The 26,591-nt window shown below is 35.9% G+C and overlaps 1 protein-coding gene across 1 annotated transcript in view; it reads right to left on the bottom strand.

The window, feature by feature from the left end:
* Nucleotides 1–26,591, bottom strand: part of ANK2 (ankyrin 2) — a 310,369-nt gene that overhangs the window by 121,121 nt on the left and 162,657 nt on the right. The window contains 6 exon segments of the mRNA XM_006174671.3: nt 2,393–2,491; nt 8,950–9,048; nt 10,263–10,361; nt 13,387–13,410; nt 13,849–14,034; nt 18,516–18,614. Of these exon segments, the coding sequence (XP_006174733.2) occupies nt 2,393–2,491; nt 8,950–9,048; nt 10,263–10,361; nt 13,387–13,410; nt 13,849–14,034; nt 18,516–18,614 (606 nt within the window).

Here is a 26,591-nt window from a genome sequence, read left to right as displayed (position 1 = left end):
GTGAATGAGGGACAGTTTAACAATGGCTGATGGAGCCAAGAAGGGAAAACGAATTTCTGGAGTTGGGGTTCCAGAGAGAGTGAGATGCAACATGGAAGGAGGTGGTGAGACAGTAGGGAGGTTACAACCAGTCACTACAGAGGGTTTACAGTCACCAAACTGAGAGGCCAACTAGAAGGATCATCTACTGCTCTTGCCAAGATTATTCAAGTCATCAAGAATTAGAACAGCGGTTGTGGAGAAGAGGCACAGTTTGCCGAGAGTTTGAATTTTCAAAGAATGAGGGAGAGCGACCACTAGATAGATGAATATTTGCTTGAAGGAGGAATAATGGATGACTCAAAATTGGAAGTTTTTATGGAGAAGGAGGGAGATAGTCCGGTATTAGGTGCCTCTTCCCTTCCCAGCCTAGTAGGATCACCTCACGCCAAGCTGGTTAGTTCATTTTCCTCGTGTTCCTTACCCTGCACATAGCTCTACTCTTTGTAATTATCTCCTTGTCTATCTTACCTACTTAAATTTTGAGCTTCTTGAAAATACAGACTGCAGATTATTTATCTTGAGAGTCCCTTAGTGACCAGAACACTGCCTGGCACATTGTAGTGACTCACTATGATAGTTGGAAGCGTGAATGAATATAATCATGCAGACCTAGATGCTTTATGCTGGATCCTTATATATGAATGACATTTGATTTTACAAGAAGGCCATTAAAAATTTCCATCTCGGTAATCCATGGTCTTCATTAGTGATACGACAATTACTGACAAATTCTGTAGATGAGGTTATTTTATAGTTTGTGGAAGAAACTGTAGCATATCTGCCTATCTTCAGTTTGATACAGGCTTTTTATTGGTTATAACATGACTGGTCTGAAATTTTGTTATTTCCATTTAAATTTAAATCTGTTTCCTCAGCAAAACAATTATCTCTGCATTAGCCAGGACAAAACATTGCATTTTAAAGACAGAGCTCTACAACATTCACAGTATAAGTATGAGAATGAAAATAATGCAGATGATTTATTTCTCATCTTCATACATTTCTGATCTGAAGCCACCCTTTCGTGGTCTGTGGAGCCCACCTCTAAAGACTGAGTTCATTCTATGTAAATTTTGAATGTGTGTGCTGGTTTTTGCTCCAAATGATTTCAATTAAACATTCAATTAAAATGTAATATAAGTTGAAAAATATTTGCTGTGTAGGCTGCCTTATTTTTCTCAGCTTACCCTAGTAACAGCATCAGTTGATGCAAACCATGTTCAAGGGGTGGGGAGATGAAACAGAGAGAAAATGTAAGAAATGTCCCTTGTCTAAATGTTTGTTGTATTTAAGGATCCAAGGGTTGTTGCATTTCCCATTTCATAACTCTGTGTCATTATCTTCAATTTCTGTCTCATGATATTTTCTGGTAACCCAAAGAAAACCTCCAACGTATCAGCTCATCACTTGGTTTTTATTTATATGGATAAGAGTTCTCCCCATGGCTGGGCATATGGATGAAATGAGACAGGAAGTGCTAGATGTGCTGTGCCAGAGAGAACAATATGTTTGTTCACTGGTCCTTTGTAGATGGCCTCTCCCAACTCGTGCTTTCTAGATCACCTATAGTCCCAATTATAATCAACCAACACCAATGGTGAGTAATTCTTCTTACTAGTTTTGTCCAAGTGATAAAGATTGGAGAGTAAAAAGACTTATCTTGTATTGCTACTTGTGCTGATTTAAAAGATAATTTTAACATAGAAAACAAACTTATGGTTACCAAAGGGGAAGGGGGAGGGATAAATTTAGTGTTTGGGATTTGAAGATACTACTATATATTTTATATATATATAAAAAGCTCCAATATATAGCACAGGAAACTATATTCAATATCTTGTAATAACCTATAATGAAAAAGAATAGGAAAAGGAATATATACGTATATATGTGTGTATATGTATAACTGAATCACTATGCTGTACACCAGAAACTAACACAACCTTGTAAATCAGCTATACTTCAATAAAAAAGATAATTTTATACATATTTTATAGCCATCTCAGAGTATCATAGAAGTGTAAACTAATAGAATGCAAGATATATTCTCATTTACATATAATATTCTTATTTACATATAATACAGTAATATTCATATTTCCATCTGCACAGAGAATAGCAGGTAAAAACATAGGAAGAATGTGAAGTTATACATTTAATACTTCTCAATGCATATATTTTAAATTTTTAAACAGTTTAAAAAGTTTGATATATATTACTCATTCCTAGCACACAGACATTGAGCAACTAGAATATGCTTGGCTGATGCTCTGATTCCAGGAAAAAAAGAGATTATCAAAAAGATGTCTTAAAGAGTTTGCTGGACCCTGGCTTACCCATAATGACTCACCTTAGTCCTTGCCAGCAAGGGAGCACCCCGTTCCAGCAGAAGCTCTACCACTTGGTCATGTCCACTTCTTGCAGCACAATGAAGGGGTGTCAACCCATCCTGCCAAGAGAATGAAAGAATGAGACCTGAGTTCACTTTTGATGAAAACTAAGATTGCACCCATTGCCAATCTGAAGAGAGGGTTTCCTAAACTCAGTCATAGCAACTCAGTAGATAGGTAATAGGATTCCTATCAGTGAAATGATAAAGAAGAGTAAGAGAGAAAACAAGACAGAGCTTGACAGAGAGCCAGAGAAAGACAGAGACAGAACAGAAGAAGCAGGGAGAGAGCAAGAGAGATCCTATGTGTGCAGGGTCAGCATAAAAAAGACTGTGGCTCGTTATATGTTTGGCAAGCCCAAGAAGATGGAAAAGCAGAGTACGCTGCATTGTTGAACGTGAAAATCCTACTTGCCTAAAGCCACACCTAGAGATTCTATTGTTACATTATTTTCATTTTGATTGTCCTAACACAACTTCCACCTGAAAATTCTTCTTAATCCAATTTGTCCATCTAGCTTCTCCCTTGAATTGTCACTATTTTCATAAATTCTCGTGAAGTGCTCTCTGAGGCTCATAAAAGAGAAGGGTCCTTTTTTCATTCTTCTAAAGGTTTCCATTCATGTTTTTCATTATCATTTACAAATTACATAATTACTGCTCAAAAATGGAATCTATTATCAATAAATAGCATTAAAACAGCATCAAATAAAATTATGGCACAACTATACATTTCGTTATTTATGAAACTTTCTGACCTTGATACTTCAGGCACAGTTTCTGATTCTCGAGCAATCTCCATATACCCTCTGTCTTTTGGATTTTATTTCTTTTTAGGGTGATATGTCCCCCAAAAAAGCACAGTGGGTGGGACATGTGAGGCAAAATATAAGAATAATGGGCAAGAAATGAAAGAGAAAATAAAATCCCAAGTTCATAAATTAACTGATGATTTCAGGCTTAAGAGAGAAAAAAAGGCTGTCACAGGGAAAGAGGTTGAGAAGGTAGGTAGCAGTAGAGAAAATGAGTGGGGATGAATAGTTAAGAGGACTTTACAAGCTTCTGATTTATCCAGATCTCTAATGGCCCATCTTTTGTGTCTCTGCTTTCAGGATCGTATCTCTGGGTCTTGCTTTCCTCCTAATACATATAATTCATCTGGATTACAATGCTCTTCCTGTTTCCACATTCTGGGATTTGTAAGCTAACTATATTCTATCTGCCCTTTCAGATCCATGCTCTACCCTTCTCTACTCCGTTTTGCATCCAATGGTCTGACCTCCCTAGATTGTATCACTGGGCTACCTTGCCCTCTGCTTAGGGTTGGGGTTGGCCAATGGGGTACACAGCAAGCCGTGGAAGCAACTTCTTTGAGGATCTCCTAAATCTGGCTGGGACTCTTTATCCAAGGTTAAGCTCCCTTCAAAGCAGCCTTCCCATACAATTCTCTCCTTTGAAGGGCTGATGACCTTTTCCACTTCTCATCTTGCAGGTCTAGGGTTGGTAATGAGCCTGGCTGTTACCAGCCCAGGGTTACCGCATTATCCTTTGTGCCTCCCCTTCAATCCATCCACAATGTTATAAGTAGGCCCTTTAAAAATCTCTATTTAAATTATCAAATTTGAGCATGTCATCTGTTTTTGGCTCGAACCTTGATGTTAATTATTCCTTGCTTTGTTAAATCTATTTAGCCAATATTAAGATATTAAATAACCAAAACAGATCGTACAGTTTTGAATACCTGAGAATTAGCATGAAAAAACTGTCTTTTTACCAAAAAAAAGATGTAACTACTGTAGTTGAGATGCTAAGTCATTGTAAAGTTTGTCAGAGAGGAGCTTAAAGGAGAAACTGTGTGGGCAAAGTGATTACAATGATTATGCTTTTGTATCTTGGTATCAGTACCCTGCGGTGGAACTATACAGCATTAGTTGCTATACCAGTTAAATAACAATTAGATAGAGCCTGATTTTTCAAATATATATTTGGTGGGGGATTCAGTGAGATCTAGAGTTGGAAAAATCCAACACAGTGAACGAAGTCATGGTGTGCAATCCGGAATCACAGGGCTCTGGGTGTGAGTTTCAGGTCAGCCTGCCCTGGCTGAATCCCTCTGATGTTCAGCTTCACAATATGTAAAATGAGGATGATTTTTCTCACCTTATTTAACTTACAGCCTTGTTTGAAAGATGAAGGGATGCTGCCTGAAGTCATTTTTAGAAAAGGCAGAGTATTGTTTTTGATGGATTACATGAACTATTCATTGAGTACTCATGGTGAAACCTCCAAAATGCTCTCAGTTCAGTAGAAAAATGTGGAGAACACTTAATAAACCCACAAGAACATCAAGGAATGATAAGGATTATATAGGTGGTTCTAAATCTTACATTTTAGTGATGCCATTTATCTGCCCTTATAAAGGAGGTGCTAATTATATCAAATTCAAGTTGCCCAACATGCTCAGTCTGAGTAGATTTTGGATATTTTCTCCAAAGCACAGCATCTTGTTATTTTTTTTAAACTCTTAGGGGCTATGATCTGTTCATTATCTTTTTTTAATATTTATTTAATTAAGTTCTTAAGAGTGTGTCTGAAGGTTACATTTCCCCCCTCCAGGGTCCCCTTCCCTGTGTTCTCTTTTTTTCTTCACTAGAATCAGTTCAGATTACAGTGTGATGTCAATAATTCTTAAAAGGGAAGGTCAATCAACATTAGAGGAACACCATTTATATAGCTGGTAACCCACAGTAGTAGCTTCTCACCACCATTTCTCTCCTTATCTTTTCCTCTCTTCCCTCTCAGCTTAGATTATTCTTCCAGCAATGTATCCTGAAGTCAATGTGTTAATCTAGGCTCTGCTAATTACTAAGCTGTGCATCCTAGGTCAAGTTATATTACTCCTCTGAAGCTCATTTTGCCCACTGAGTCTCATTTCTCAGATGGAGACTTCCATATTTTCTCAACAAGAAAATAATCCACACATCATAAACTGTTAGGAAGGTGAATTAAGATGATATTCATAGAGCACTTAGCAGGCTGCCTAGAACATTTCGTGCTTATGACAATTGGTAGCCACTATTCTTATTACTTTAATTACTACTTCTAATAACAAGTAGCAAGGGTGATCCCTTATTCTGATGCATTGTTTTTTGTTCAGCATCCTTTAATGTTTTTGTATACTTTTACTGTTTGCATTGAAATATGGATTTCAATATTTTAACCATAATCCTTATATGAAGTATTTTCACAATTAAATAATAAATAAGTTTAAAAATAAAAAATAATAATGCCTTTAATAAAGCTTGAATTAAAAATATCATTTTTAACTAGCTATAAAGTTTATTTTTTAACACTAAAATGAGATTTTGCAGATACCAGCAAACCAGGGCTCTGGTGAAAATGTCTCAGGGTTTCACACTAGTCTCTAGTCAATGATGAGAATGCCAATGAGATGCAGAACGTCTCAGTGATGGACACAGTGCTGGTGAAAGTAGGGAAGAAACTGGCTACGCTTTTTTTTAATTACCCCAAAGCCTCTATCTGTCTTACTTTTCTCCAGATAATGAAAACCTTATAAGTGAGAAAAGAAGATCAAGTGAAAATTCTTGACAGAATATACCAAATTCAGAATGTTTATGGCTAATTTGTTACTAGGGGAAATTGAGACCTCTATGATTAAAAAATGAAAGAATGATATTAATAGTATTAATATTAATTAATTAATATTAATTAATATTAATTAATTAATTAATGATTTAATTCCATATACAGAAGCTCTACTGTATTACATAAAGAGATAGTCAAAAACAAGGACAATTTTTTTTATTTTAAAATACATTTTCAAAGAACAAAAGAAAAAGCAAATCATAGTGTTTCCTTTTAGCAATTAAATATGGTTCCAGCATTGGCCTCCTAATTCTAGACTACAGTCCAGGATTTCAGTAGTTATCTCCTACTTGATTTTACTTTTGGTAAGGAGGAGATAGGACTGATAGTTATAGCCAAAATTGAAAGAACTTAACTGTTTATAAAGTCTCACTCCTTTGAAATGAGGAAGTATTTTCATTTATGGGAGAAAGTTCAGTGCCACCTTTCAATATTGTGACTGATTCTGGGGTTTGCTAAAACCTGTTTGCACAAACTAGTGAGAGTCATTTTTTTGCACATGTCTTTCCAATTCTGCATTCAGTGATACCACATTGGTAGCTCTAATTGGCCATGATGAAAGTATGGAAGTATTTACATGATGGGAATCAGCAAAGGCAAAGGTTACAAATCAGAGCTTATATTTTATTTTTTTAAAGAGCTGATTATTAAACTTCCACCAGCACACTGTTAACCTAATCCTTTGGGTACTGTTGATTTGCATCTCTGAGTGCAGGGATCTAGTCTATCTGGTTAACTGCTGTTATCTCTAGGGTTCATAGCACCAAACAGGAACTCAAAAACTATTTGAGTTTTTGAATGAACAGAATGTCCACACAATGTACACAATTAGAAACCTATTTTCACTGTATAAATTCTTGAATGAAATTCAATTTATTTGCTATATTTAAAGGCCACACTGTCCAAATAACCCCTTCAAGAAGAAAAACACAAGGCTTACATTTCATTGTTAACTTGCTCAAGGATAATTTGTTAATGGCAGAACTAGCATAAGGATCCATTTCTCTCCATTTCTTGGTACTCTTTTTATGAAAAAGCAATGCCTATTTGGAGTTAAACCTTTAAATTGAATTTGCAAATATGTGTAGGGCATGCAAATTAGAGTATCTTTTAAAGAACAAAGCAAATATTGTAATGATCAGTAAGAACAAAACCAGTAGCCTCAATAATGAATGAATACTCCAGGAAAGCATTAATAAGAGCAATGAGCATCCATTAGACAATGGCCAAGATAAAATTTTTTGCATTTACAAAATGTTGTCTTTCCACTGGTGTTCTCAATTATTAGAGAGTCTCAATAGAAACAGAAAGGTAAGTGTAAAGGGACACATTATGTTAGTAATGTACCTAAAGGAAGAGGTACAGAAACTCTTTCCTTTAAACATAAAGAAAAGTAAGCAAAGCACACTGCATTATAAGTAATTTTTCCAAATTCGGCAGACCTATAGCACAGCAAGGGAAAAGGCATGCCAACAAAGCAAAGATATAAACCACATAAAACTCTGATGCAAAGACACTGGACACCACAACAAAGATCTTGACAGACAAAGCAAACCATACCAGAACTCCCACTTGATAATATGACACAGAACCAAATGTCCTAGAGAAATGGGATTAAGAAAGCAACGTTTCCTAAGATCATTAAAAACCAAAATGAATAGTCTAGGACTGGTGTAGTTTCTAGAAACTCAATGATGATAAGGCTTATTAAACAAAATATTTGTTAGCCTCAAGTCTGCCTCAAGAATTAGATTGGATCTTTATTCCTTGGACTATGAGAACACAAAGTCCCAGAATTAAACAAACTGAATATGAAATATCACAAGGGACATATTCTATTTACCATCTTCCATAGACTTCTTCTGCCATGTATTTCAACATTTTATATACTAGGAATGTTTAAAGTTTTGCTCAAGTCTATGATTAATCAAATCTACTCCAGAGAACTAATACAGAAGTACTAGTTTAATTTAATGTTTAAACAAGTAATTGCACATAATTTCAGAAAGATAATAAAAAATTATGAGTAGCTAAGTAATTTACACACCCTGCTTAAAATAAAACCAAAAACACTAAGAGCTGATTCTCACACAACCCTATGAGGTAGGTAGTATTATTAGCCTAAGCTCAGAGAAGGTAAGTACACTGCCCATATCATTCAGCCAGGAAGCAGCAGAAGTAGGATTTGAAATCACATGGTCTGCCTTCAGAGTCTGCACTTTCAACAATGGTATTGTCCTGCCTAACTTACTATTTGTTGGGAGTGCATAAAAACTCAGAATCAAATTCGAAATGAATGAAGGACACTGCCTCTTACTACCCTGACACGAGAAAAAGTACAACCAAATAACTGTATCTTTTTTCCATAAGCGTAACAGGAGATCTCCTACTCAGGTCCGTATAGCACAACCACTTAAGAAAAATGATTTAGGAATGGAAAAGTTGGAAGCAAAAGATTTTCAATATGTATTAAAATATTTTATATAAAATCCACACTCTCACAGCTTAATGTACACTAATGAGTTTGGGTTCCTGATATTGACAACTAACCAAATCAGAGATGAGCAAGTTCAGCCTTTGATCTTTGTTCACAGAAAATCAATAAGCAAGGACTGGTAAAACTGTCTCATTGAGGGACTAGCATTCTGTTCCTCCCCAGCACTTGTGAGCAAATATTAATTCCACCTTATGATGTGAAACCTTTAAATATTGTATGAGGTTTAAATCAAATCCAAGAAAGCAATTTCCTTGAAAATGCATTGCCAGTGTTGAGGGACTGGTATTTTAAAGTGTGTGTTAAAAGAATACAAAAAATAATAATGGTAGGAAATTGAAAGAACAGAGACACTCACCCTAGTTTTGGCATCGATCTGACCACCACGATCCAGTAAGAGCTTCACCATGTTTGTGTTTCCCCTTTTGGAAGCCACATGCAGAGGAGTGATTCCATTCTACACCGTGGAAAGACCAAACAAGAGCATGTTGGGTATGACCAGGCATGATGGTGATAACTTTGTGTTAAAGAGCACAAAGGAGATTGTGACTTATTTTGCAATTTTATCCGAGGTTCCTATGGTTTAATGCTTTTGATTTTTAAGGAACAAAAAAGCACACAAAGCACAAAACACTGTAGAGAATGAAAAATGGAATGAAACTGCATAACTAAGTCAATAATTACAACATAGGTACTGAATGTACACATTACAGTCAAGAGACAAAGGGAGAACTTGCACATAATAGAAACAAATTTTCAGATCCTACCTAGGATAGAGCCCTAGTCCAAAGTCTATCTTTCTTATCATAATATCCATGCACTTAAAGATTCTGGAATCTTAAAGTTTCCTATGCTTAAAAATAGAATACACATAAACACATCAAAATTCAATGGATAAGATGATTCTTAAAGACACCTTCTTCACAATAATTCAGTATGAAAAACTTGAAAATAACATTTCAGTCCAGAAGACTTCTAAGGACAAAAATACCACATACATGAATTATATATATTTCTTTTATTAGCTAACATATATCATCATAATGTCAAGGATATGTATCTGATTTTTTGATATGTTATAATTTTGCAAATATTCGAGTATTACGTTTACTGATTCATATTAAGTATACTGGGTTTTATAATTGTCATGAAAGTGAATTCTTTTCAATAAAAGCATACCATTAAACATATATAATACAACATGATGTCTTTTTATTATTTTGGGAAGACTCTTCATACAGGCAAATTCTCAATTCATTAAAAAATAATCCCTGTCAATTAGTGTGCCCTATATCATTATTAAGACATAGTATAAATATACTTATACATTTTATACTTAATATTTTAACAGTTTAATCATTTATTGGCTTGAAGCTGTTCATTCATGATTCATGGTGTGATCTTTAAACATAACTGTTCATACTGATGTCAGAATTAACATCCTCTTTATTGCAAATGATCTGTGGGCATGAGAATTTACACATTCTTATCTTTCACTTGGGTCACAATGACTTCCTGTGATTTGAAGAACAAAACATGGAAAATCTAATATCTTCAAGCAGACAGATCCAGGTAAGGAAAAAGAAATAAAATCTTTATTGTTGCTAATTGTTACTTCAGTAAAACGCCCACTGACTGCTACCTAAAATGAGAAACTGTTTTAATTCATACCCTTGCTGTGAAGTCCACTGCAGCTCCCCGGTTCAGAAGAAGAGTTGCCACGTTGACGTTTCCATAGTGGGCGGCGATGTGCAAAGGGGTAAAACCACTCTATGGAAAACAAGGAAAATGACAGTCAGTAAAGCATTTCACCTCCATATGCTGCAGTCACTGGATTAGTGAAGAAAATCACATGGTAACTGTCTGCCTAATATGCGATCAATGCAATTCAGATCATAAATGCTTTAATAAGACTCTTTAAGCTTTAGTGCTATCATTTAAATTTAGTGGTAAATAAGTCAATATATAAACAGGAAAATAAATATCCTACATTTCTTGGTGACATTATTTCTGATTACCTTAACAATTTATCTATTTATGACATTTGTTGTTTATAGAAAATCATGCTTCTTGAGTTGGTTTAGCTTTAGAGCAAAACAGAATATGATTAAACAACGTATTTTTACAGCCATAGAATTAAAATAATTACAAATAAAAATGTTTTCTCTAGGAAAAAAAACTCAAAACTACTGTTTTCTTTTTGTTTGTTTTTTGGTTTGGGTTTTTTTATTTTAATGAAAAACAGCATTGGTTGGTATTGTATCTTTGGAACTATGAAAATACTGTGAGAAATTCTTACAGAGGATGTACAATTCATCCCACATCATTGACACTATCCTGATATTTCTACTCTCTTTATCTATATAGAGTTTAGATAGACTACGTTGTTCTAATGAAAAAAAGTTAAAAAAAACAAAAATTAAACAATATGCGTGTAATCCATATGAACATAAAATAAAGAAAAAATGAAGTGGAACCCATTTTTGAATGTTAACTAAGCTAAATTTTATAAGTAAAATGAGACTGATATGAAATAAGCAAGTTAAATCAATTATATGGGCATTAGAAAACTACTCTCTGAAAGTTTGAAAAATTAGTCTGAAAATCTAAAATGGAAGAAAAGCACATTTCCTTTCATTTCTTTTTCAAATGAAAATTTAGCTAGAAATTTTTGCCATTTTTACAGGAGAAACATATTCATTCTTTTCTTATTAAAGTATGAAAGATGTATTATTCTTGCTCTCCATAATGTTCATTGTTTAATAAAAGATTATAGGAAAAATAAAGACTGTTCCCATAAAACTGGATATCAGATCCTGCAGTTTGAGGTTATTTTTTATTATTTGCTTTTATTTGAAATGAACTTTGATGTGTATAATATTGTTTTTAAGAAATGCTCTAAATCACCATCATTATTTTTCTATTCATTTGATATATATCAGCTTTGGTAACTTTGTTTGCAAAATGGCCTAAATAAGCATTCAGATACTTTAGGTAATAGAAATTCCTCTGTGCTAACAGCCAAATTAGCTGCAAATAACTTCTGACTGTAGAGAAGCCGGACACAAAGTAAGAATAGTAACTATCAATCCAAAACCTACCCTTGCACTCATGATATTTTTATTTTGTGTCGACACGATGCCAAGTACTCACGTCAATAGAGAGGGGAAAAAAAAATCACTCTACAACCTGGCTGTCATTTTATAAAATGTCAAACTTTTATATTTTAGGAAATAATCGACTAGATGTTTTTCATTTTTATCTTGATATTTCCTGTTGCCCAGTCATATCCTGAATATGCATCTATTCTTCAAGTTACAATTTAATTTCAGAAAAACACAGTGACTGCTGATGAATCATTTTCAAATTATTCAAGTATAATAATATTATTTTTCCCATTTGTAGAAATAAACTAATATATCATCTGACACAGCCTCACTGAAAATCCATAATGATGCCGCAGGCTGCAGCTCTGGGATCAGCACGAGACTGGTAAAAGCCCCTCAGAGGAATGTTTCCCTGATTAACCTGGAGGTGGAAGGCAGGGGTCACCTTCTTACAGGATTATCCATGGAGGGGTTTCCCCTCTTTGTTAGTCTACTGTCCTCAAAGAAATATTGCTAACTCAGTATGTATCTGTTCAAATTACTGCTTTCAACAGAATGATTAGAGCCAATACTGCTTTCAAAAATGTACTTTAAACAATTACCAAAAATCACCTAAAAATAAAAAGTATCAAAATCACCAATTAAGATGTCAATTTGTATGATTCCAGTCTTGAGCAATTTCACCAAACAGTTGCGGCTTTTTAAAAATAATCTCTGACCTAAGTTCCATACACAGATATGGAACAGAAGACATAATATGAATAATTCAACTATAGTCATATCTCAATGGGTAAATTTATTAATAAACAAGATAGGAGTTTTAAAAATATACTACACTTGGTAAATGCTAAGTATGAATGCTCAAAACCCCCATAGATACACAACCCAGTCATCATATGAGATGTTAGTCTAAAGAATTCCCTCAGCAAAGTAAAAATCAACCTACATAAGTAGTCACTTGCCTTTGAATACAGGTTAATTTTTATAATATACTGTCAACAATGTTTATGTCAGTGCCTCTCAGTAGCCTACGATCAAGGAGAGACCACTGCACGCGCTCACGTGCACACACACACACATACATTCAGAGGCTTCTGAACGAAGTGTTCTGTTGATTTTGTTGATTGATAGTACTTATTTAGGTATGTGAAAAATACATGATTTCATGACAACTATTGTAAGATAGCAAGATAAAAGCAAATGCTTTGCTTGTGATATGCTCAATATCACTACTGATTATATACAATGTGGTAAAAAAAAATACAGAAAAAAAAAAGGACAACTAAAATTAGATAAAAGGATAAAACAGTGGCAGAGAAACCTCCTTAAATCATACTTTACTAAACTCTAAATTGAGAATTCTCATTATGAAAAGGAGGTCACATCTCTCACAGGCAAAAAGTTCATAATAAGCTCTCTTAGTAAAATATATACTGCAGAAGAATCTTGTTTCAATGCTCTAATAAGCTATTTAAATAGTATCATTGATTAAATAATGCTTCAAATATATGCTACATTAAATTTTTTGAATTATCCATTTGCCTTAATTATGGGCAAAGTTTCCAAGTTAACTTCCTAATAATGAAAGTTCCAGTCATTAGTATGAATTAGTGAGCATTTATTCTAATTGGACAAAAAATAAAATAAATAAAAACAAGGCATATTTTGGCGTAACCACAATACTGTACCTCGGTTGTCCTATTCACCATCATCTGAAGCAGTGTTGTGTGGGAAAAAGAGGGAAGATATTACACAGTGCAAAATTAAGGAAACAATCAGTCCGCTCTCTGCAATTGGGTATACCATTCCAGCATGCCAAAATGCATTCCACTGAGAAAAGACATCCATAACACTATACAATTGTATCTTTCTAACTCTGTTTCTATTACTTTTTACCATAAATAGAATAAATAAGCAGATTTCCAAAAAGCTGAACCTCATCTTTTAAAAAAAAAAATCTTTAGGTTTTTTGTTTGTTACTATACCCAATAGACATCCCCTTTTTCTCTGAAATACCTCTGAAAGTAATTTATCTCTTTTGATGAGCAGAAGTAATTTTGCATTATCACCACGGCCTACTTCTTTGTCATCCCCCAGGAGGAATCTGGCGGCTCGACGAGTTCCTCTCCACCAGTGTGTTCAGCTTTTACCTTGGATTGTACGTCAGCGTTGTGATCATTCTGAAGCAGGAGTGCGGCAGATTTGGTGTCATCTTTCCTGGCTGCAATATGCAGAGCTGGCAGCCTCACTTTTCCTTTGGTGTCATTCTCCAAGAGGATGGCCACTGCCTGGTTGTGTCCTTGCTGGAGTGCCACAGCTAGGGGCGTAAAGCCATCCTGGAAAAACAGAAGGAAAAATCTCCCATAAACTTTTGGGAGCCTGGGAGTCAACTCCAAGAAGTAGTGCATTTCGTTTTTAAATTAATGATTAAAATTGATAAGAAAAACAAAAGGATTAAGTATTCCTGTGACAAGTAAAGCAAATTATAGTCATTTGTTATACTCTGCACTGGCTTCATCAGATTGTTTTTTTAATTTCTAGTCTACATATTTTTTTAAAACATCTGCATTCCCTAACAAAGAATACTGCACATAGCACATGTTCAAACGTGTTTTGAATGTGAAAATAAAAATTAGAACCAACCCTACAGAATGCCTGCTTATGGAAAGGAAAATGTGGGAAAGGTAGAAATAATAGAGACCACGTCTGACTGAGAATCAGAGATATGGTAGCCAAGACAGGGAAATAAATTACATGATTAACTATGCAACTTGCTAAGTATCTCTACATTAATTAGGGAAAACAATAATAACTGTTAATGGAATGGTCTATTACCAATTAATTTGGGAAATTTGGGACATATATGATTTAAAATTCTTTGGAAAATAAGGCTACTTCATAAATTAGTTGAATTATATTTTATTTAGATCATTTAGATATAAAATTGTATGTGCTAAGTAATGCTAAAAAAAATCAGCCTTTCAATTAGAAATTAAAAAAAAAAAAAACCCACAATAGCACAGATCATCAAAGTTGGAGGAGCCGGGGTAGATGGATAATTATGCTGGAAAACTTGGAAGCCATGTTTCCTCTCTAGAAACAATTATTCAGTTAATAGAAAGGTGATAAATAAGTAGAAAAAATATATATTCTAGGCTCTATTTATGTGAAAACCTCCCTTAATTCACAAAAGCTTGAAAACATATCTCAAAGTTAGATGCTTCCATTCACAGAGAGGAGAGATGAGGGCAATCGGATGGTATATTTAATGACTACGTTCTAGAGATAATGGCAATTTACCCAAATCTAACTACTCCATTTGTTTTCAACAACCATATTTAAAAAGGTAACTGTAGACTTCTGAGGGAAAATCATTTTCCTCAAATGCATATCATATATGCACTACCACAATAAGAATTGAATTTTTTAAATTAGAATTGAATTTTAAATAAGCACATTACTTAGTGAAATGGAAGAATAAACCATGTCGTGTTGTAAGGTAAAAGACAGTAGTCTAGATTTAGAACTTTATTTGGCACAAACTAAACCCTCTGTGAAGGAGGAAAGAGCAAGTTCATCATGATTTGCATACTTAATTTGATTTCCCCACAACACTGTGATAGTTGATATTAAAAGAGAGTGAACTTTATTTTTCTGTTAGAGAAAAAGCATTTGCTGACAGTATCGAACCTAATTAAAAAGTTTTTAGCCTTTAATTTTGGTAATATTCAGGGAAAAGGAAGAGAGTAGAGAATTATAAAGATGGTATTGGAGGGACACAGAACTCTCTTCAGAGAATTTAATTTAAACTCCACCACATGGCTTCCATTTTAATCTACACTTCATGGGAGAAGGATGAATATTTGAAATGATTTTTTTCAAGTATCTCAACTAGCTCTATGAAAAGGAAATCTATATTAAAATTTAGTAGCTTCATTTTTCATCATTTATTTACAGGTGCCAATTGTTATAATTATGGGAAATCTCAAAACTTTCAATATTTATTTTCAAACATGAGTTTCATTGCCATATTGAATGATCTCAAAATTATCTGATTTTTAAAGTAGTCACAATGTCTTGATTAGTAATTAATTTTTGCAAATTAGGGCTACTAGTGGGTTCAGGGTAAGCATCTTCTCTTGGTATATTCAAACATGTACACATGACTCTAGGGGGTGTTTAGCAATGCAACCTTAAATATCAAACAGCAATCAACTGTGTAGCCCTGTGAAGATGTTATGTTCAATTACAGAATGACAGCTTAAAAGGGAACATGCAAAGGTTTTTCCATATGTGTATTTCTTGATAATCATTAGGACCAGCAGTCTGGAATTAATCAACTAAGTTTATATTTGTCTGGTCAGGAAAAATTAACTAGGAAAAATTAATTTTAGTTATTTAAATAATTTTTAAAAAATGAAACAAATAACAGGCGTATATGTGTCTAAGCTAGGAGTCAAAAACCTTACGTGATTTACTTGCAAAAGCTGCATTTCTGTGTGGAAATCAGAGACAGTTTTAATTTTCTGAGAATCACAGTGCCACATGGCCTCTGCTGATGCAACATACATAAAGGGGTATTTCTGGAACCAGACTGAGATGCCACAGAGGTCTGGACTGGAGGAGCCTTGAGACAGCTGAGAATGCCATCAGGTTGTGTTTCTCTAAACCACACACTAGAAATATTGTCTATTTGATAAGCAGAACTCTGTAGTGTAAAAGTTTCTCTAGGTAAACGATTCTGCTTTCAAGGAAATAAACACAGATTTCCTTATTTTAGTACATTCCTCAGAGGCCCTAATGCAGAGATAGTGTCTCATACTGTTACCCAAGCTTTGCCTGAGATTATTCACACGCTACTCGTTGAAAGAATTAGTGTCTCAGAAAGTCACAAAATAAATCATAAAACCATAATCATAAAAATCACGCTGTAGCCATGTGTTAAGAGTGTAAAATCTGTGTATGTTGAATAGAGAACAGGAAATCATTTCATATTAGGTAGTTGTGCTTTCTTTTCATAAACAGGAAGCATGGTCCCATTAATAGTGATGTCTTGGGATTGTTTTTAACTAACGAGAATAAGCTGTCAGAAAGTTATTTTGATTGGTTCCATAATAAAAGTTTTCTCCCAAAGGGCCTGGACATGAACTTAATAGATTATAATGACCTCTCCCCACAATGCAGGGTAGAAGGGATTTCATGTTTATTTCACCTAAAGACTCAACTGTTCAGAAAGGAGGTCATATTAGACATTCAAAATGATTAAGATAGGTTTGGGGGGGAGGGGCGGAACAAACACCTGCCATTTATCTTTTACTCCAGGCCAGGAGTTTTAAAATTCTATCAGTGGAGCCAGAGAATGTGAAATAGGAAAAATAAAGCCTGTGTAGTCTGGTTGAAAGAGATGAGGAGAGGGTGTCCCAGTGGAGCTCTCTTCCCCTCCCCTCCTGTGTCTCCTACTCCTAACCTTTCAGTGGCCCCTGAGGCATTTTCCCCAAGCTCAAGAACTTCTTGAGCTTCACTTAAAAGTCAATGTTCTAAATAATCATTGAATTCTCTCCTTAAACTGCCTAGGCAAAAATGAGAAGGAAAATACAAAGCATGTTCTGTTTACTGGAGGACACTCACAGGAAAAGGAAAGTCATGTTCTAAGTTGGCCCACTCCAACCCCTTTTTATGTCTAGATGTTCTGAATGTTTTGAAACAGGATTGATTTGGAACATTCTGAAACAGGAGGGAAGAGGGCAAGGCACAACCATTAAAAGAATGACACAGCAATTAGCACCAAGATGGCAGAAGACTCCGCTCCCAGGAGACCTTGAGCTCACTGTAATATATTAACATGGTAAATGGCACATCCACAGGTGCCTTGAAAGTTCTGAGGCTAACCATAGAAGGCCAAAAAGTAGGCGGTGGCCCAATTCCTGGGAATCCCTGCCCCTTCCCCAAAGTAGCTGGAATAATCCTCCCACTTGTTAGTATATGAAGCTACCAAGCCCATAAAAACTAACAACCCCACACCTTGTGGTCACTCTCTCTTGCCCTCTGAAACAGCCCACACTCTTCTGCAGACAGAGTGTGTATCTACTTTTACCTTAAACTAAATACCTCCCACACTTTTCGGTCTTTCTGGCCTTCTGAGAGACAGCCTGCACTCTGTCTATAGGGTATATATCTCTCTGAATCTACCTTCACTCTATTATGGCTCACACTTGAGTTCTTTCCTGCACAAAGCCAAGGACCCTTACCTGGTGGGGCGCATCCCAGGGACTTGCCCGGGACCTGGGACACTGTCATCCTCTTGTGCCCATTTTTCCTGTATCAATTCTATTTAGTTGTTGCCATAATCATAGTCATACAACCAGATGTCATAATTTGTGGTTATGAACAGCTTTTTAGTGACACATTCCTCATGAAATTGTACAAACATAAATAACCATGAATTAGTGATAATCATTAAAAATGTTCCTTTAAGGAATTGTATTAGATCCTAACAAAGATAAAATATTAACAAAAAGGGATGGGTAGAGTTTACTATAATCTAATTTTAGAACAGTATAAAGTTCCTAAAAGCTAGAGAAGGGCAAACTAATAGAAGCACAATTTCGTGTAAGAATAAATTGACATGAATCCCAAATCAACGCATAAACTCATTGAACTCTGTGCACTGGGTCATTCGTTCATGGCCACTGTTGTAGGTTGCAATAGTAACACAAACACTCCTAGGATAAAAGGCAGGGAGACCCTTTGCAGCTGGATGCAAAGAATATGGACACTAAGATCAAAGAATTCAAGTCTTTCGAGTTGACAGTCTTACCTCAGTAGCAGTGCTCTGATTAGCTCCATTTTCTAGCAAATATTTCACAACATCAATGTGGTTCTCTTGGGCAGCCATGTATAAAGGAGTGAAGCCATTCTGAGGACAAACAGTAAGACAGGTATCTTCAATCATTTGCAAAGTTTAAACCAGGGAACAATACAAGACAAGGGAAGAGAGAATACTATGAAGCAGAACTTTGAGACGGTAAAAATGTATCTTCACGCTGAAGAAGTCATACATGTATTTGCCACTATAAAACTAGACAAAATCACAGTTAACCAATTCCTACACACAATTTTTTAAAAAATGAGGAGAAAGGGAAGAAATATCTCCCTCATTTTCTGTCTTCATTTCGGTACCAGAGATTCACATTTCTCAACACCTAACACATATTTAGTGTCTTAACAGCTATATAATTCTATAATAATAGAATTCTCACTATATATAATATCTATATAAAATATTTGTATAGTATCTCCTGTATTTATCAATTAATAAACTATTTAAACAGATGACCATGACCTTGAATATACACAGTTTAATACTCTTGAAGGTATAAATTATTACTCATAGCAGAATAGGCTGGGAGAGATTGCAAATCTGATTGAAAATTTTAAAATCTATATTTCAACGCTCTGATTGAGGTAGCATGATTTACACGGAACATCTTTCCATTGTTCTTTTTAAAAGCCATTCTGAAATTCTATCAGTCATTAATTCTCATATTCACTTAATTATTTAGTAAAAATCCAAGCACTGGCAGCTGGACCATCACTGGAGACAACTGTAAACAAGACAGACATCTGCCCTCGTGGAGCATATACTATGGTCACATGATAACATTATGTAGTCATAGATTCTTTTTTAAAAAGCACCGAACTTTTATAACATGAGTTTGAAACTAAGTTTAAATTGGCAAATTTTCTTTTCATTAGGTCCTCTGCAATATGTAATATTTCATTAAGGTAAAAATCTACCAAACTTTATTAAAAAAAGAAAACTTATCAAATAATTCATAAACTCTCAAAACACAACAATTCTCTCAAAATTATGTCAGAGTCCTAAACACAGTTGATTCCCTTTAAAAATTCCACTCATGAATGAGAAGAAGTAAAAACAAAGATGAAACTTCAGGGATTTTCAAAAACTTACAAGGAGAGCAAAATAGCTTTTTCAAAAAATTCTGTATATGTGTGGAAACATTATTCAACATGGTCAAGACACAGTAAAGTATGGAGGATACAAGAAGAACAAGAAAAGTAATTTTAAATTTAATTACAAAAGAAAACCTGTAGGTTTCAAATGATGGTGGAAATTTTTAAAGCAAGAAATATTACAAGAGGCATGAACTGACAGTTTTGTAGGATTCAGGAATAACTTGCTAGCTGGGTGACATATTTTTTAAAACACAGCAAACAGGTGAAATCTTGTGTATTTTAAGAACTGAAGAGGTGGCGGAAGGATGGAATTAGAGATTCAAAGGAAGGGAAAGCCAGTGAGGATGGTTAAAAACATTGTGTGGGTTGGAATGGAGCTCTTTCACGACAAGTAAAAGGCAGGGATGTAGAAAGAAAAAAAGAACTTTGAACAGAATAAAACAATTTGCATACGTGTTTTCCTCTGACAGAATCTCGTGTATAGATCAGGAGAAAGGGAAGTTGCCGGGGTTGCCAGATGAAAAGGGGGGAGGAGACTTGTGATCCTTAGGCTCCTGTCCTGGGTCCTGAACTTTAAAGGGACCTCCTCTCTCTGAGCAGCGAGGGGATCCAGAGGGCCAAGGGACAAGCCCGTCTTGATCCTGCAGCTTCCCTGCTTCCAGACCACACACCACACATGGAGCCCCAAGTGTGGTTCCAGCGCTTGCTCAGACTTCCTCCTTGGGTTCATTTTTCAAGGGTCTGCTGGTGTGCACACCCTGCAGTAGTCTGAACAATGGATCCCAAATATGTCCACATCCTAATCCCTGGGACCTGTAAATGTAACGTCATATGACAAAGGGAATTTTGCGGATGTGACTAAATTAATGGGGAGATTATCCAAGTGGGTCTGATGTAATCACAAAGGTTTTATAAGAAGGAAGCAGAAGGTCAGAGAGGAGAGGAGAGACACCACATCGCTTCTCACTCAGAGCCTCCAACAGGAACCAGCAGTCCCAATACCTTGGTTTTAGCCCTGGGGATCTAATTTTAGACTTCAGACCTCAAAAATTATAAAAGAATAAATATGTGTTATTTCAAGCCACTGCATTTGTGATCACTTGTTACAGCACCACCAAGCCTCTACTGAATTGGACTCTCCACATATGAAGCCCAAGCACATGCGTATTTTTTTTAAAAAGCTCAATTTTTTAAATCACTTTCAGGACTTTGTTATAGGTGATGCAGAAGAACTGAATGGTTTGGGGCTGGGGTCACATTTCCATTTCAGAAAGTTCACTCTGGTGACCACAGACGCCTGGGTTTGGGATGGTGGGAGACAAGGAGAGAAGTAAGAGATGAATCCATTTTTGCAATCTTTCCAGTAGCGTATTTAAAAGATGAAGGCAACTGGAGCTAAGATAATATCCTGGCTAGAGGAAGGGGAGCTATTTACTGTCACCAAACGTATAAAGTAAGAAGGCAATAAAGATTTACTCCAGGTCCTAAAGACGTGGGAAATTATCCTTCCTTAACTTATGCTATTTCAGGAGAGAATAGTCCACCAGAGACTGTGACGCATGCCTCTGGATAACTGGGGCAGGGCTGGCAGCACTTTGACGCCACTGCAAATTCCATAGGCAAGCTTTTATCTTCTCACATAAATCAACAACACAGGATTATGGGACCCTGTGTCCATGCCTCGAGGTGCTTTCCAATATATTGTTTCCATGTTTTCCTAAAATAGTCTGGTTGCACGTAGGTATGAGAGTACACATATTTTCTCCTTGTTGGTATGAAAAAAACAAAGAGATTCGCAGCCTGGGTTGATACCTGGAGGGTGCCAATAAGTACAGCATTACTTGTCGTTACAGTAGTTCCATTGCGACCAATAGGTGCCTCTACCAACTGGTTATTAAATATTTTCAATGTTATTCCTCTCCATGGCAAATTATTAATTATTTGCCATTCATTTATATTTGTTCCCCAAAACTGTGTTTGGTGACACTTCACTGCTCGGCACTGTGTTCAACTTTGGTAATTCAGAGATGAAAGCTCCTTGTTTTTTTAGGAGCTTACAGTCCAGACGCTGAGATGGGCAAGTAAGCAAACTACTGTATTACAATTCAGTGAACACATACGTTAATTTCTTTAATTAAAAAAAAAAAGTGTTGGCTATAAGGAGAACATACAGGGACACAGAGCTCAGCTGGATAAAAAATGACATCCGAAGGAAATCACTGGTTCTGACACTTGGAAGATACTGGGAGTGACTTGGTTTGAGCTGAATTATGAAAACCCTGAATTTAGGCACAGAAGCAAGAAAGGTATTTCAAACAGAGGAAACCCTGTGAGAAGAGAAAGCACTGAACATATAGCACTCTTCTGATAATTCAGTGTGACTAGTTGAGGCAGGAGGCTGAGACAGGCAGTGATCAGCCCCCTCCTGTCATGCAGTGGAGTCTGAATTTTATTCTGAAATCTTGGGAGTCACGAAAGGGTTTTAAGCAGGGGTATGACATGGTCACATTTGCATTTTAAAGAAATTAATTTGCCAGAGCTGGGGAGGATGAACTGGAAAATGGCCAGAGTACAGTCTGGGAGAATAGAAAGGTTTTTATAATAATTCAGATGAGAAGTGAGGATTAGAAACATTAATATGATTTTGAGATTTCAAAATGTCATTTAGTATTCACGTATTTATATTCCAGTTAAAGACTATAAATGGTTTCAGTCTGCATGATTTATTTGTCATTGATAATATTTCTGATTTATTAAAGTTGTAAAACTTTTTCTTCAAACCCAGAAATTATATCATACTTTAGAGAACTCAAACACTTGTAATATTACCAAAAATGTTTTTACTATTTTCGTTAGTGATTTAATGATGAACCAGTAATCAGGCTTTAGCCATTGGAAAGAATTTTTTTTGGTAACTGGATAATCTGAGAAAATTGAATGAACATGAGCTGATAAATTTCCTATCAAATGTAGACTTATTACAGCTTGGGGGACATTTTTATGCAAGTAGAGTCCATTGATATTTATATGTTACTTCAAATAAACTATACAGAGACAAATAATGTCAGTATGAAAAGTAAGGAATGATTTAAAATCAATGTCATGATTTTTGAAAATTGTAAAAACTATCATTATTACCAATTTTTAAAGAATCTTAACTTTTCAGACTTAATTTTGTCAGTACATAGAGCCTTATTCTTTTATTACACAGATCAAAATTTATCAGTTGGATGACTTGAAATAATAAATCATTTAAAATTACTTTACCCTTAACATGAGTCCATGTTATTTTTCATTTCAAAAAATCTTTTTAAAAAAAAAAAAGTGAGATATAACTGACATATAGCATTATATTAGTTTCAGGTGTACAACATGATGATTTGATGTTTGTGCACATGGAGAAGTGATCACCACAATAGGTCTGGTTAACATCTGTCACCATTTATAGTTTTTCTTTTGATGGGGGCTTTAAAAAGTATTTTTAATAGCACCAAATTTGTTCTAAAATTTTTCATCTTGGCACTGGACTAGGTGTTTTGAGAGTAACAAATATGGACGGAATATTGTTCCTGCCTTCAAGAACAAATAATGAAACAGAATTCACTGAGTATACATATACAGAAACATTTACAGCACAAGACATACCATAATTGCCAAAAGAGAAGTGTAAATAAAATGCTGTCGGAGCACTAAAGAGTGAGCAATTAATAACATGAAGAAAGGTGTCTCTGGCCCAAGCCAACAGACCTGAGAGGAATTAGGAAGCCTTAATGAAATCAAGATGGTAAATCTAGAGAAAATGAAATGTCCTTTGCCGTTTTTTGTTTTGTTTTGTTTTTCTTCCCTATTCTTGTTTCATTCTCCCTGTCTCTCAAAAAATGTATTTGGGCAGAAGTCGGAGTGCATTTACAAAAGGCATGTATCTCACTTGGGGAATTCTGCTCCCTAAGCCTAATACTGAGCCTAGTGGATGAAAAAAAAAGAACTGGAAGTAAAATTACCAAACATGAGTAAAAGCTCATGCAAGAATGCATCTTGAAAAGAACTCTTACAGGTCTAAATTTTTTTAAAAAAAGAATTCAAAGATCTCTTAACCAGAGTGTTAACATAGATAACTGCAATTCATATATAACCTATTACCACCCAGCTAAAGATATGCTTTACATAATTTCACAGATCAAGTGTGAGCTAAAAGAGTAAAAACAGACTATGGAAACTTCAAATGATGTATTAATTAATTTCTTTGTAAAAGCTCATTGTTATTTTATTTGTTCTTCCTTTCAGTTCTATCCTGCTAAAATTAAGAAGATTTCAATGATTAAAAGAGATTGCCCTATTTTTCTAGCTGAAAATGTTACAGCTAAAAGGGGATTTATCATTTTACAGTCGAGGAAATTGTAACCCAGAGACTGAGTCAACTGTTAAGTGGACTCGCCAGCTACAGAGGTTAAGGAGAGACCAGGAGTTTAGTAAGAAGTAAATGGACATATTTACTGTGGACAGAAAGTAAAGTAGAGGCAAAGATGCTTGGAAACTCTAACCCTTTTCTTTTCATCTTTCAGGCCTTGACACAAGTGTCACACTCTCTGATAAGCCTTATTCAATGCCCATAGCAATGCTTAGCACGTAGTAGGTGTTGAATAAATATTTGCTAAATGGATGAATCAATTAAGTGGAAGAGGATCCAAGTTTCTTTTTATGCCTGTGGTGGTTTTAAAATGTGTCTGTAAATTCTCTGACACTCCTCCCTTCAAAAGGTGGAGGTTAATTCCCTTCCCTTGAATGTGGGCCAACTTAGTAATTCGCTTCCAAAGCATCAGTTATGGTGGAATTGACGATGCGTGGCTTCCGAGGCTAGGGGTTAAAGTCACTGCCCTGCTACCGGTCTCTCTTGGATCACCTGTTCTGGAGGAAATGAGCTGCCTTGTCATTCTGACATTCAACCGGCCTGTGGAGAGACTCACATGAGAAGGAACTGAGACTTCCCACCAACCACCAGCACCAATCTGCCAACTATGTGAAAAAGCTACCATGGGAATGAATGAATCCTCCAGTTCTAGGAAAGCCTTCAGATGGCATCAGCTCTGGGAAACATCTTCACTACAGCCTCATAATTTCACAGCTAAGCCAGGGCTGAATTCCTGGTCCACAGAAACTGTGATAGTAATATATGTTTATCGCAATTTTTAAGTCACTAAGTTTTGGGGTAATTTGTTGTGTGGCAGTAACTAATATAATATCTAACAAGGTCATATATGATCTGGCTACGGCCTCCCTTGGGAACTACACCTCTTACCACGCTTACTCTGTACTGCTTCCTTTCTCTTTAGGAAAGAAATTCAGATCCTAGACAGTGTTTTCTTTTTTTTTTTTCTTCAAACTTTCTAGTCATATAACTCTCTTCAAATGCTATCTACCCTAGAAACTCTGAAAATAAAATATTAAGCACGGCTACTCTATTTGATGTTAAGTGAGTTATGACTGTTCAGCAATGTCTTCCTTACTTCCTAACTACCAGGACAATGGCTTGTAAACTGTTGTGTTCCAAGGAGGTACATCAGGGATCCTTCTACAAGAATGGTGAGTTTTGCGAGCTATCACTGTTGGAAAACACAAAGACGAGGCAGCCTAACATGGCAGTCATGTGTTACTTTCCTTTACGGTATTTTGCAACTAGAAAAGATAGAGTCTTTGCATTTGTAAGAAGTAATGTGTGAAGTAGGGAGGTTGTGTACATTTGCTTAAATGGAGCAATCTGTATCTAACAGAGTTTGAAAATTACAGCTTTAAATATTTATAATACCCTTCATTCCATATGCCATTTGCCAGTTAAAAAGAACATCACAAACAGTCTCTACATCTACCGGAAAACACATCAACAAATTACTCAGCCAATTCCAACAGCAGAAAACGGCATGGAGGGGAGGAGCCAAGATGGCAGAGTAGAGCCTCAGCTCACCCTCTCCCACAAATACACCAAGACTTACATCTACAAACCCACTGAACCCCACGGAACACTTACAGAACTCTAGCAAAGTGTCTCTCGCTTCGAAATACAGTAGGATTCTCACAAAACCTGGCAGGACTGAGATTGGTTACGACCTCATACAGAGAAGGTGTATTTGCTCTCTCTGGACCTTTCCTGGACTCGCGCCTCTGGAACAGGCAGCGAGCTGAGTTCTGGCGCCTTCGCTGGGGGCAGGGCGGGGGCAGGGCGGGGGCAGGGCGGGGGCGGGCATTCACAACAGGCCTGCGCACGCTGTCCGCGGAGGCGGGGCGGGGGTCTGCGCCCACGCTGTGGCGCACCACTGATAAAGATGAACCGCAAATTTATGCTATATAGCCCGGGGAACAGTATTCAATATCTTGTAGTATTGTGGTGAAAAAGAACATGAAAACGAATATATGTATGTTCACGTATGACTGAAACATTGTGCTGTACACCAGAAATTGACACAACACTGTAAACTGACTATAGTTGAATAAAATATATATATGGCAATTAAAAAAAGAAAACAGCATGATTATAGATAGCTCTGTGTTTGCACTTAGGGAAAGCAGCATTCGCCTTTTGATGAAAACTTGTCTTTCGCAAGAAGGTCAGTGTCGAGATTTAGGTGTTTTCACAGAGCAGAATTCTTCAGGAGCCGTAGCTGTAACATGCCGGGAGGCCTCTGTCACACACCGGTTAGCACTGGTTGGGAATTACTATTAAGCTTCTATCCCAGATACTATGTAGTGTCTCCTTTTGAATTAGCATTATGAAAGATAAGGTTGGGAAGCATCCCAAAATTATCATGCAGTTTTAAAGTCAGGATGATTCAAATTATTTCCCTAAATATCTCGTAAATGTGCAGCTGCAAAGGATGCAAAAAACGAATGGGTACTAATTGTAGTCACAAAAATAAGGACTACT

The sequence above is a fragment of the Camelus ferus genome, chromosome 2 (genome assembly GCF_009834535.1).
Source record: "Camelus ferus isolate YT-003-E chromosome 2, BCGSAC_Cfer_1.0, whole genome shotgun sequence".
NCBI lineage: Eukaryota > Metazoa > Chordata > Mammalia > Artiodactyla > Camelidae > Camelus > Camelus ferus.
The sequence above is the reverse complement of the archived record's forward strand: the minus strand, read 5'-3'. Positions and strand labels throughout refer to the sequence as shown.